General features: G+C 39.7%; 1 protein-coding gene across 4 annotated transcripts in view; it reads left to right on the top strand.

The window, feature by feature from the left end:
- ZBTB7A (zinc finger and BTB domain containing 7A) overlaps positions 1-4,763 on the top strand; it is a 241,966-nt gene extending 237,203 nt beyond the window's left edge. For 3 of the 4 annotated variants that reach the window (XM_077278946.1, XM_077278947.1, XM_077278949.1), the window contains one exon: positions 4,382-4,763. In XM_077278946.1, coding sequence (XP_077135061.1) covers positions 4,382-4,730 — 349 coding nt within the window. In that variant the 3' untranslated portion in view covers positions 4,731-4,763. Of the gene's footprint in view, positions 1-1,890; positions 3,184-4,381 lie in introns of those variants that run through there. The other variant, XM_077278953.1, reaches the window with a different exon arrangement.
- Positions 4,764-13,002: the final 8,239 nt, after the last annotated feature.

The following is a 13,002-nucleotide window of genomic DNA, read 5'->3' as shown; positions in this document are numbered from 1 at the left end:
GGATCCATAGGTTCTTCTGTAGGATCCAGTCCCTATAGGAACAGGAAACCAACTGATACGTGGGAGAGGTGCCGCCCTTTTTGTATCTGTAGGTTTCCTGTTCCTGAAGGGCGGATTCCCTCTCTCGTGGTGCTGTCATGGGAGTCCAAATAAAAATGTCTTCACCCAACCACTAACCATTGTGGAGAAAAAGGTTTGGTGTTATCATTCATATTCTCTGAAAAAATTCCAAGAAAGCAAAAATTCTGCTGGGGTATGTAAACTTTTGAGCACAACTGTATATTTGGTTCGAGTTTCTTTGTATTGGTTCAATATAAAAGAAGTGCCATTAACATTATTAGGGGATATTAGTGTTTAACAAGTCTGTAAACAATATAGCACACATTGCAGCACACCACATACTGCAAATACTCAAAGGAAATTTATTGATCATGCGCACAACACTTCAGGATTGTCATTGAATTAGCTTGCATAAGGATTCCATAGTGTTTTTGGCCCATTTCCGCGAGGAAAAAACACCACAAAAACGTACTGTGTCCACAATGCCTTATAGTGCTCTTGACCCTCCTGGGTCTCAAATCATAAGAGTATTGCTTCGCTTCTCTGCTTCAAGCAGGGGTGATTGTAGCGGTTTCCACTTCAGAGCGCTTCAGGTTTTATTCCACCTTTATTCATTATCCCCATAAAGGATGGGTCTGTGACACTCATTTTAGATTTGACACCTGAACAAATGGGTTTGGCTTTGTCACTTTACACAGTGGAGTTGCTCCTGTTTGTGGTCGCATCCAGGGAATTTTAGAAATCTAAGAAGCTTATTTGCATGTGCCAATTTTTCCAGCACATCAGTGATTTCTTCAATTCGATCACTATCAGTTCAGGGCGCTCACATTCGGGCTGGCCACAGCACCCAGGCTATTCACGAAGATGCTGGGCCCGATTATGGCACTAATATTTGCGCTGGTCTTAGGGTGCCAACCTCCTCAGCCAGGCAGGGTGGTATAGGACCCCCTTCGTAACTTAATACCAAAAGAGAGTCGAAGAGTATTTATGTTAAAATTCTAACAAAATTTATTTAATCAAAAAATGATAAAATTAGAGATACATAGTGACACTAATAGCAGGATTATAGGCGATAAGAAATGCTATCTATATAAGGATAGCGATATTAAATTACTTATATTATATAGCAATACACTGATAACATACTAGAAATTAGTCCCATCAGGGGTCCTGATGATTTGCTATTAAGTTACGAAGGGGGTTATATGTGGTTATGATTATTTTGAGTAGTATTTATTATTTTGGTTAATGAATCTGATGTTGGGGACAATTTGATTCTAGGGTGGTATAGGAGCAGTGTAGGTGACCCTAGCTGTTATCCCTACATTACATTTCTTTCTATTGAGAGCACTATATAGATATAGATATATATATGTAATTTTTAAAAAACCTTTGGGAATAGGTGCAATCTTAAAAAATTCCTTGGGATATATGCAATATAAATAGGCAGTCATTGCTGATTTTCATCTGTTAATATATTATTTCCAACACACCCTGTTCCTATTTTCTGACAATTTCACCTTCTGTATTTGTCTGAATTATGTGGTCTGTTGTTTGACTCTTTCCTCTCCTTCACCTTATGGCCTATTAGAGCTTATTAGGGAGAGCCTACGTTGAGCGGGGGCGCCACTGCGCAGGTCCTAGGGTGCCAACTTCCGCGGTAAGGTAGGGGATAGACAGATTAATAATAGGGATACTGTGCACCTTTGTATTTCAGCCAAACAATGGATATTGTTTTTATGGCCGTGTGTATGTTTTTTGTTTCTTATTTTATTGTATATTAAAAGTTTAAGTTTTATTAAGGTTATTAATATATTGCTTTTTGGTCAGTGATTGAACATCAGTGTCAGATTGCACCATTCGTCATTGTCTGAGCTAAAGTGGACTTCATGGGAGATGACCAAGGAGGACACCATTGTTGGAAAAAAAAAAAAAAAAGCTTCTAGGAAAATGTCTTATGGACAGATGAGACAAAAATTTAACTTTTTGGCAAGGGACATCAACTCTATGTTCACAGACGGAAAAATGAAGCATATTAAGAAAAGAACACTGTCCCTAGTGTGAAACATGGAGGGGGCTCTGTTATGTTCTGGGGCTGCTTTGCTGCATCTGGGCACAGGGTGTCTAGAATCTGTGCAGGGTAAAATGAAATCTGAAGACTTTGAAGGAATTCTAGAGATAAATGTGCTGCCCGGTGTCAGAAAGCTTGGTCTCAGTCGCAGGTCATGGGTCTTGCAACAGGGTAATGACCCAAAACATACTGCTAAAAACACGCAAGAATGGCTAAGAGGGAAACATTGGACTATTCTGAAGTGGCCTTCTCAGAGAAGTCCAGAGAGAGTATTCAAAGAAGAGAGATAGAGGATTCAAAAAGATATAAATAAACTGGAGCAGTGGGCTGCAACTAACAGAATGGTTTTTGACAAGGAAAAATGCAAATTACTACATATGGGCAATAAAAATGAAAAAAAGTATATACAGAATGGGAGGAATAGGGCTAAGCAACAGCACACCTGTAGAATGTAAGCCCGCAAGGGCAGGGTCCTCTTCCCTCTGTACCAGTCTGTCATTGTTAGTTTTGTTTACTGTAAGTGATATTTGTATTTTGATGTAACCCCTTCTCATGTACAGCACCATGGAATTAATGGTGCTATATAAATAATAATAATAATAATAATGAGCTTCATTTACTTGTATGACTATTTCCTTCATTGTATAGTTTAGAGCGATACAATTATTATAAGCATAGAAGACTGGGAATTTTGATGTAAATTTACCAAGCAATATTTTTCTCCTTGTCACTACAACTACAGTGATACCAATCTTGTATAGTATTTTTTTGTTTCATTTAAGTGATGAAGAAATACGTAAACTTGTCTAAAAAAACAAACTCCAAGACCCATAATACTTTCATTTTTGCCTCAATGCAGTGTTTGTTTTTTGAGAAGCACAAAGTTCAAAGGTCGGCTTGAAAAATCCTCAGCACATAAAGTAAAAGCCCCTGCTTGGCTTGAGATGCAGACAAAGTGTTGACTTTTGCCTTGATACAATATTTTTAATGTACCTGGAACCTTTTAAGCTGTACTAATAAAGCTGGACACAATTGTTTGCTTTGTTTTTTAAGTGGTGATGTTTTTATTGATACCATTTTGTGGTAGAGGCGATGTTTTGATCATTTCTAATTGCATTTTTTTTAAATGTTGCTGTTACTGAAATAACGCAATTCCAGTATTTCTTTACTGTTATGACATTTACTGATTGAGTCAATTTTATATTTTCATTGGTCTTTTACGGACATGTCAATACCAAATATGTTTATTTTAATTTCTTTATTTTATCTTTATTTTATTTATCAGGGAAAATGGTGAATGAATCACATTTTAACATTTTTTCTCTCTTTCTAAAAACTTTCTGTACCTTATTTTTTAGTTGCAATAAGATAATTGCGCAATTGTTCGATCACTTATACTATATACTGCAACAACACAGTATTGCAGTATATGGTGATAAACATAGACTCCTATGAACACCAGGCATAGGCCAGTCTTCACAAGAGTGCCATAATGACAGGAAATACAGACTGCCAAGGCAACCCACAGTGTTACCACTGCGGGAGGAGGAGCCATTTGGTGAGCAGAATGCCTGGGTTTAGTCTGAATAATGTTTTCGGGAGTTGGACAGAAATTTTGACAAAGTTGAAACCACAGGTGTGTAATCTTTAGTGTATGTAAACTTTTGACTTTACAGTAAATAGTAAATATACCTTAAACGTTCTCTCTCTCTCTTGTTATTCTGGCATTTGGCAAGTATTAATAATTCTGGTAATCCTAAATGACGTAAAATGGGAAAGGTTTATTCTGATTTCGTATCAGATATTGAGAAAAACAATGCAGATGTGTTTTTTTATATATTGTGTTTAAAATTCTGGTTTCAACTGTAATTGCTCAATGACAAGATAAAACTAAAACAAGCCTTAAAAATGATAAAAAATTATATGTACCCCATGCGTCTGATAAAAAAAAAAAACACCTTCAACTAAAATAAAGTACCCACTCAGTTCCGTTAACTGACAACTACAAAATATCCCACTAAAAACAAGCGCTCGTACAGCTACGTCAACAAAGAGTTAAAAATATTATGGTTTATTGTATGTAATACTGAAAATATAAAAAAATATATTTGGTCATTTAGGCCAAATTAGGTCCTTTCCTCGAGGCGTTACAAATTCTGCTTCTTACTAATAAGACTGTGTGGTTCATGGACTTTTGAATATTCTATAGTTTATTAATTTCTAATTACATAACTTTCTGTTTTCCTAAAGGCAGGACAAGCTAAAGGTCCACATGCGGAAGCACACAGGAGAGAAGCCTTATCTTTGCCAGCAGTGCGGTGCAACTTTTGCTCATAACTACGACCTGAAAAATCACTCTCGAGTACACACAGGGCTGCGTCCTTACCAATGCCAAGCATGCCACAAAACCTTTGTACGTTCTGACCATCTTCACAGACACCTAAAGAAGGATGGCTGCAATGGGATCCCCTCTCGCAGAGGACGTAAGCCCAGGGTTCGAGAAGTGATTGCGCCACCTGCTCCACCTCCAGGGAATGGCAACAGTCTGAAAGAAATTCTGGCTGGGTGTCCAGTTATGGGGGCTGGAAGCACTTCTTAAAGAAAACCAAAAAAACAAACTAGAAATCTCTCTAAATAAAAAAAAAAAAAAAAAATATATATATATATATATATATATATATATATATATATATATATATATATATATATATATATATATAGGGGTTGCCTTATTATCACTATCCTCATGGGAAGGATGGGACTTGAGAGTGTATACTCAGCACAGGGGACCAGGGAGGGGAACTGTGTTCTCCTGGGATTGTGGGAGGTGGAGAATGCTTGAAATGAATGAAAATGAAAGGCTATGAGTAAAGCAAAAAGGCTTGTTAAATAGCCAAATGGGTTGCACTATTCAGATACTTGCTATACACAGCAGCTAGACTGAAATCTGACAAAGTATGATTAATGGTTTCATACACATTACAGCCCACCTTTCCTGCAGCTGTGTGTTTAGTTATCCAGAATGTTTGTCAATGTAACTAAATAAGCGATTCTGGCAGAATTTAGAGTGTTCTATAAAATAGAAAGAAAATTTGAATTTCATGTAGACATTAGAGTTAATTTTCCAAAACAAAATGTACGCTAGTTGAGTTGTTGATTTATTATTGATAGTAGTAACTAAAGCCGAGAAGCCTTTGTAACCATGCACTTTTTACTGAAATCAGTACGTACTATTTCCCTTCTGATTGTGTAGATACATAAGATGCTCTAACTGTATATATTAGAGAGAGTAGGCTACCGATAGTACATTAGAAAAAGACTGTTAGAACACAACAGCTACTTCCAGTGAAATACAGTGTGTGAATACATATCGATTGGATAGTCAAAACTCAATTGCCAAAAGGCATCTATGGATATCCCTTAAAACCCAGATCACAATATTATCTAAAGTAGCTTTAGGCTTGATGTACACAATTCGACAATCATCCTGTATCAATGGCTGAAATGGGCCAGACATCCACTACTGTTGTGGTTGAGATATAGAGTGACTTAATAAATCTTTGCCCCAGGTAAAAGAAAGGCCTATCTAAGACTCAGCCAAAAATACTGCAAATCTAAGTTTACAAGACACATATTTAGTGCAAGCTTATGAAGCTGTAATATTATTTTTTAGGAGATGTCAGCTTACTAAAGACCCAAGAGGTCAGAAACCAAAAACATTTTTAACAAAGATAGGTTAATTTATTTTTTTCATTCACATCTGTTGTTTACCTTGGAATTTCTGCTGCCTACCGCAGAACATAGTTACTGTACAGTTAGTGCACAGATGTGTACATCTATATATATAATTGTCTAAGGGGAACTTCCGTCTTTCTGTCGGCAACTTCCGTCATGGAAATCCCGCGTCGCTGATTGGTCTCGCCAGCTGCCTGTCATGGCTGCCTCGACCAATCAGTGATGAGCACAGTCCGATTAGTCCCTCCCTACTCCCTTGCAGCCAGTGCCCGGAGCCCGCATACTCCAAGTCACCGCTCACACAGGGCTAATGCCAGCGGTAATGGGCTGCGGTGTAACGCACTCCGTTAACACTGCTATTAACCCTGTGTGTCCCCAACTTTTTACTATTGATGCTGCCTATGCAGCATCAATAGTAAAAAGATGTAATGTTACATAGTTACATAGTTATTAAGGTTGAAGGAAGACTGTAAGTCCATCTAGTTCAACCCTTAACCTAACCTAACATGCCCTAACATGTTGATCCAGGGGAAGGCAAAAAAACCCCATGTGGCAAAGAGTAACTCCACCATGGGGAAAAAAATTCCTTCCCGACTCCACATGCGGCAATCAGACTAGTTCCCTGGATCAACGCCTTATCAAGGAATCTAGGAATTAAAAATAATAATAAAACAAAAAACCTGCTATTCTCACCTTCCGTCGTCCGACGATGCGCTTTCGCCGGCCGCCATCTGCCGTTCCCAGAGATGCATTGCGAAATTACCCAGAAGACTTAGCGGTCACCAGGTTTGGCTGATACGAGTTATGGCCACCCCATTTCATGGCTTATCTACAGGATTCTGTAGATAAGCCCCGATCCAACCTGAAAGATAAGAAAAATAAGTTTTATTATACTCGCCTGTGGGGCAGTCCGGTCCGATGGGTGTCGCAGGTCTGGGTCCCGTGCCTCCCATCTTTTTGCGATGCCGCCCTCCTGCTTGTTTCACAGGTCCCTGGCATCGTGCTCCTGTGCCCCTGTTGAGGGCAGACCAAAGTACTGCATTGTGCAGGCGCTGGGCCTCTCTGACCTTTCCCTTTGCCTTACGCACTGCAGTACTGTAGTCTGCCCTCAACAGGGCAGATAAGTACGCCTGCGTAGGAGCGTGATGCCGGGGAGCCATGAAGCAAGCAGGAGGGCAGCGAACATAAGAAAATGGGAGGCGCCGGACCCGAACCTGCGACACCTATCAGACTGGACCCCCCTCCAGGTTAGTATAATAAACGGATCAGGGGCTTATCTACATCATTCTAGAATGCTGTAGATAAGCCCTGAAAGGTGGTTGCCATATCTTAAATCGGCAAAACCTGGTGACACAGATGCATTGATTTTAATGGGTCTACGTGTGTCAGTGTCTCCGGTACGTGAGGAAACTGTCACCTCACGTACCAGAGCCACTGACGTGTGAAACCGGCCTTAGCACAGACACACAGTGTTCACTACTGAACACTGAAGGGCATGCAATGAAATATTACGTCCTGAAAGCAGTACCAGAGTCAGGATGCAATTTGTGGGCGAAGTTTGTACTCCCCCGAAGGATGGTATAACTATCCAAATGGTCCTTGGCAGAAAAAAAGATTCCCCACCCCTGTTCTAGAGGAATTCTATTGTCACCACTACAATTTGTATTAAACACTCAGCAGATGCTATGCAAGGAGAGAATATGAACACGACTGCAATAGAATGTACAAATAAGCACTTGGTACTACTATTTAGGGCTGAAAGTCTAAGAAGCACCTTACAAAATCCATGTAATGTTTACATGTTGTGGGGGATGTAAATGTCATGTTGTGGGAGATAATGAGGATAGTGTTAACTAGGCTGTTGTAAACCCCTGAACCCTCAAAGCTGATTGCACTTGTAAAGGAAGCTTGAATTTTAGACAGGAATATGTTTGTACTTTTTTTTTCAACTTTTTCATGTGTTGAGGACAATGTAAGGCACTGTACTCTGCAAAAGTCCACCATCTCCATAAACTATAAATTGCAACATAAGTTCAAGATACAGAAACTCCTTTTTTATTTATATTGAATTTTCCACTCACTGCTAAACAGGTTATGCCACCAGATTTTGCTACGCAAACTGCACACTTTAAGTAGGTTTCTAAGACCAGATGAGGTTGGTGAACTTACTTTGAAAAACCCTGTCATAATGGCTGCATCATTTTTTGTAAGTATTCTTTCTTCGTATTGAAATGAATATTTTATTAGTCCAGCTAGAGCTACGGCCATCCCGACATTGATTTTAAACACAAGTACACCAGGTCGAAGATCGACTTCATAATCGATGCCATTTGTATTGTGAAATCTGGTGACAAATCTCTTGTAATGCACAGGCTACGCATAGGTTTGTAGCATGACATTACAACTGCCATCTGTAGTAATATGTTAGCTTGCATCTACATGCACATGCAATCGGGTTGCTTTAGAAGCTAAAATTTTAGTCTGCTGGGTCACCAAAAGTGACTAGATATTAGATGTTAAAGCAGAATTTGTAAGTACTTAAAGCTAAACTGCCACATGGACAAGCCTTTGTATATGTATTACCTTAAAGACGGCTTGTGACAATGAACTAGTGGGTCAATGCACTTTTTAAAGTAATTTCACAGCTTTTGACTGAAACTTTCTGTATTCACTTTCTGCCTAGCATTTTAACAACTTTATGCTCCCTATGATAATGTTTGGGGTATTTTTGCAAAAGGAAGCCGCTGAAATGGATAAGCAGAGTATATACAGGGGCCATGAAGGGTGTATAGAGGCAGAGCAGGAATAGTGTAACTTGCAGTGCAGAAAAAAGCAAAATCTGCAAAAGAGCACTGGTGTCATAAGAAGGGTACATTGTTTAGAAGAGGTGTAAAATAAGACTCTCCTGTAACTTAGACCTTTTTATACTTTTACTCCCAAAGATTTCTTACTTGAAACATTTTGGTACCGGGAAAAAAGAGGCCTTTATAGACAAAGCTAATATGGACTGTACAGCCCCTTTATTTTTCTTTTATCAAAATCTTAAAATAGTATGAAAAACCATACTGAGCAATGTCTCACCAATCGTTCTCTGCTCCCGTGACATCACTTTCTGGGTATCTCACCAGTTTTGGTATCCATTGATTATATTTTGACATGTGACTGCTACTGCAGCTGATCACTGTCTGCAGCAGATACCACTGATGTCACCATTGTAGCCATATGCTGCGGTGGTCACACATACATTTTGAGACATCATAACTGTGAGGCACTGAAAGTGGCAGTATTAAATCAGTTGGAATTCCAAAAGTTTTTACTCGATTTCTTTATAAATAAATATATATATATATATATATATATATATATATATATATATATATATATATATATATATATATATATATATACATATATATATATATATATATATATTATATTATAATATTATATATTCTAGCATTTGTTAAAAATTCAAGAGCCTGCAAAATACTTTTAAATTTTGTCAGACAAGTACTTTGCTCTTCCGATTTCTGTATGATACATCAGTTATTTCTTATGCTGTTTCCACACGTCTGATATTTATGATCCGTCCGAATATTGACCTAAATATACAGACCAATGTTGGGTCTCTTGATCCAAACTCAATAGCTTCTTAAGGATATTTGAGGCTTTTGAGTTTAGATCATTAGACCCACATCCATTCCATGCAGTCCGCACTAAGAACATGAATGTTGGACATGTGAATCCAGTCTTAATCTTCTTAAATAAGACTCTCCAAAGCTTGATCTTTCCCTTTAACACATGTAATCAACTGTCAAGCAACAAAGGTGTACACTTTGAATCAATGCCTTTCTGTAATTGAATTCTATGCTCTAAGTACTGTAAGAGTTGCAGTGCGCCACAACTTTTCTCAGATTTTTCTGCCACGTTTTCATGAGACAAGATATTGCGTAGTTTATCTGAGGTGTGGTTTATTTTTTTTTTCAAGTGGCCTCTTTCTTAAAATATTGATTAATCCAGATCATTCTTATGTAATGAGTAGAGGTGGGCAAACCCGAACAGTAAAGTACGGCATCCGTATCGAACACCTACTGGAAGCCCAGTGTTACCAGGAAGTCCGTGTTACTGTTTGGGTTCGAGGTAATAAACCTAGCACTCAACTTAAAGGGAAGGTGCCATCAAAAACTTTTTTTTTCCAGCGATTGAAAAAATGTGAAAAATTAATGTTTAAATTTTCTTAAAAAATATCATTTGTTTATAATTTAGTAAAATATGAAACATAATTTTAAAAGGTTTGGCATTTCCACTTTTAAACACTAGGGGGGAGCAGCTAATGAAATTTGACAAAAACCTAGTGTACAACTAGCTCACACTACTGCACTGCAGTAATTATGGGCGGAGTCTGCTGACGTGTGTGTCTCCTCTCCTCCCCTTCTGGGTGTTTGCTAAGGGATAAGAGAGGATGATATTCAGGAACCCAGTGAGCTGCCATTTTGTTGGTGACTGCAGAGTAAGGCTGCCGTCACACTATCAGTATTTGGTCAGTATTTTACATCAGTATTTGTAAGCCAAAACCAGGAGTGGAACAATTAGAGGAAAAGTATAATAGAAACATATGCACCACTTCTGCATTTATCACCCACTCCTGGTTTTGGCTTACAAATACTGAGGTAAAATACTGACCAAATACTGCTAGTGTGACGGCAGACTTATACTGACAAGTAGACAGTCACCGAGGATGGCAGGCAGCAAGGATTCTGGAAGATATATGGTGGAGGGAGCAGGGTGACAGCAGCACAGAGTATTTCAGGAGAGCAGTGTGCTGGTCTATGGGGGGGCACCATGTTCAGTGCGTGGAGTAGCCAGAGATTGTACATAGAGCGCTGTCTTTTATACACATGGATGGATGGACCGTCTGCTTGTCTGCTCTACAGAAATCCAGGAAACATTTCTGAGGATTGATGTCCTGTTCTGATCCAGACTTTGCATGCAAAGACCCCATTCCCCTCCTCAGATCCTGTCTTCTCCATCCTGTCCTGGCAATGTGTGAAAGCGAGGCGACAGGCGCAGTCATAGGTGACGCTGGGAAGGAAATGTAGCCATATAGTAACGATAAAAATGAGACGCCTCTCTTCAGCTGCCTCACCAGCCCTCCCCTGACTGCACCTAACTGGAGGTCACGCTTTCCCTTCTATTACCCCAGACCCGCGTGCAGCTGCTCAACCAGAACCACCCTAGAATGGGTCCCCTTTATGAAGATAATACTGCCATAGTGTTCTCACATAATACCGCCATATATATCACACATAATACTGTCCTATAGTTCTCACATAATACCATCATATAGATTACAAATAACGACGCCAGTATTCTCACGTAATACCGACATATTGATCTCACATAATACCGCCTTATAGATCACACATAATATCGCCATATAGAGCACACATAATACTGTACTATAGTTCTCACATAATACCGTCATATAGATCGCAAATAATGACGCCACAGAGTTCTCACATAATACCGACATATAGATCTCACATAATACCGCCTTATAGAGCACACATAATACCACCATATAGAGCACACATAATACTGCCAGTGTTCTCACATAATACCGCCATATAGAGCACACATAATACCGCCATATAGAGCACACATAATACCACCATATAGATCTCACATAATACCGCCAGTGTTCTCACATACCACCATATAGAGCACACATAAGACCGCCATATAGAGCACACACAATACTGTCCTATAGTTCTCACATAATATCATCATATAGATCGCAAATAACGACGCCAGTGTTCTCACATAATACCTCCATATAGATCTCACATAATACCGCCAGTGTTCTCACATAATACCGCCATATAGAGCACACATAATATTGTCCTATAGTTCTCACATAATACCATCATGTAGATCGCAAATAACGACGCCAGTGTTCTCACATAATACCGACATATAGATCTCACATAATAGCACCATATAGATCTCACATAATACCGCCAGTGTTCTCACATAATACCATCATATAGAGCACACATAATACCGCATATAGATCTCACATAATACCACCATATAGACCACACATAACGGGGGAGAGGAGTGCATAGGAGAGGATTAGATAGCAGTCAGTATCACACACGACAGTATTAGATACACAGCTCAGTCAGTATCATACAGGATAGGATTAGATACATGGCTCAGCAGACAGTATCACACAGGATAGGATTAGATACACAGCTCAGTCAGTATCACACAGGATAGGATTAGATGCATGGCTCAGCAGACTATCACACAGGAGAGGAGTAGATACACAGCTCAGCAAAGTATCACACAGTAGAGGATTAGATACACAGCTCAGCAAAGTATCACACAAGAGAGGATTAGATGCACAGCTGTTAGTATCACACAGGATAGGATTAGGTGCATGGCTCAGCAGACAGTATCACACAGGAGAGGATTAGATACACGTCTCAGCAAAGTATCACACAGGAGAGGATTAGATACAAAGCTCAGTCAGTATCACACAGTATAGGATTAGATGCATGGCTCAGCAGACTATCACACAGGAGAGGAGTAGATACACTGCTCAGCAAAGTACCAACACAGGAGAGGATTAGATACACAGCTCAGCAAAGTATCACACAGGAGAGGATTAAATGCACAGCTCAGTTAGTATCACACAGGATAGGATTAGATGCATGGCTCAGCAGACAGTATCACACAGGAGAGGATTAGATACACAGCTCAGCACAGTAACACACATGGGAGGAGATAACTGCTCAGAGTCAGCACCACAAAGGATAGGATTAGATTCCCTCTCCCCCTCCCCACTGATACTTCACGGCTCCCTGCTGAGTCCTTTCTCCCTCCCGTCCTTGGTCTTCTCCTTCTCCTCCTCCTATAACCGCAGGGCTCCTGCGATTATACTGTGAAACTGGAGCTCAGCTCACAGCACACTGGTGCTGATCTCTTGCCTCTGCTGTGGTGTGGACGGCTCAGGGGGCGTGGCCAGAGCAGAGAGCAGCACAATGTAAACTATACGGTCGGACGCCGACTGCAGATCTCTATGCCCAGGGCTGCCGTATTTGCAGAGTGTAAGTGTCGTGCAGCTACAC

Source organism: Ranitomeya variabilis (genome assembly GCF_051348905.1).
Source record: "Ranitomeya variabilis isolate aRanVar5 chromosome 1 unlocalized genomic scaffold, aRanVar5.hap1 SUPER_1_unloc_3, whole genome shotgun sequence".
Classification (NCBI taxonomy): Eukaryota; Metazoa; Chordata; class Amphibia; order Anura; family Dendrobatidae; genus Ranitomeya; species Ranitomeya variabilis.
The sequence above is the reverse complement of the archived record's forward strand: the minus strand, read 5'-3'. Positions and strand labels throughout refer to the sequence as shown.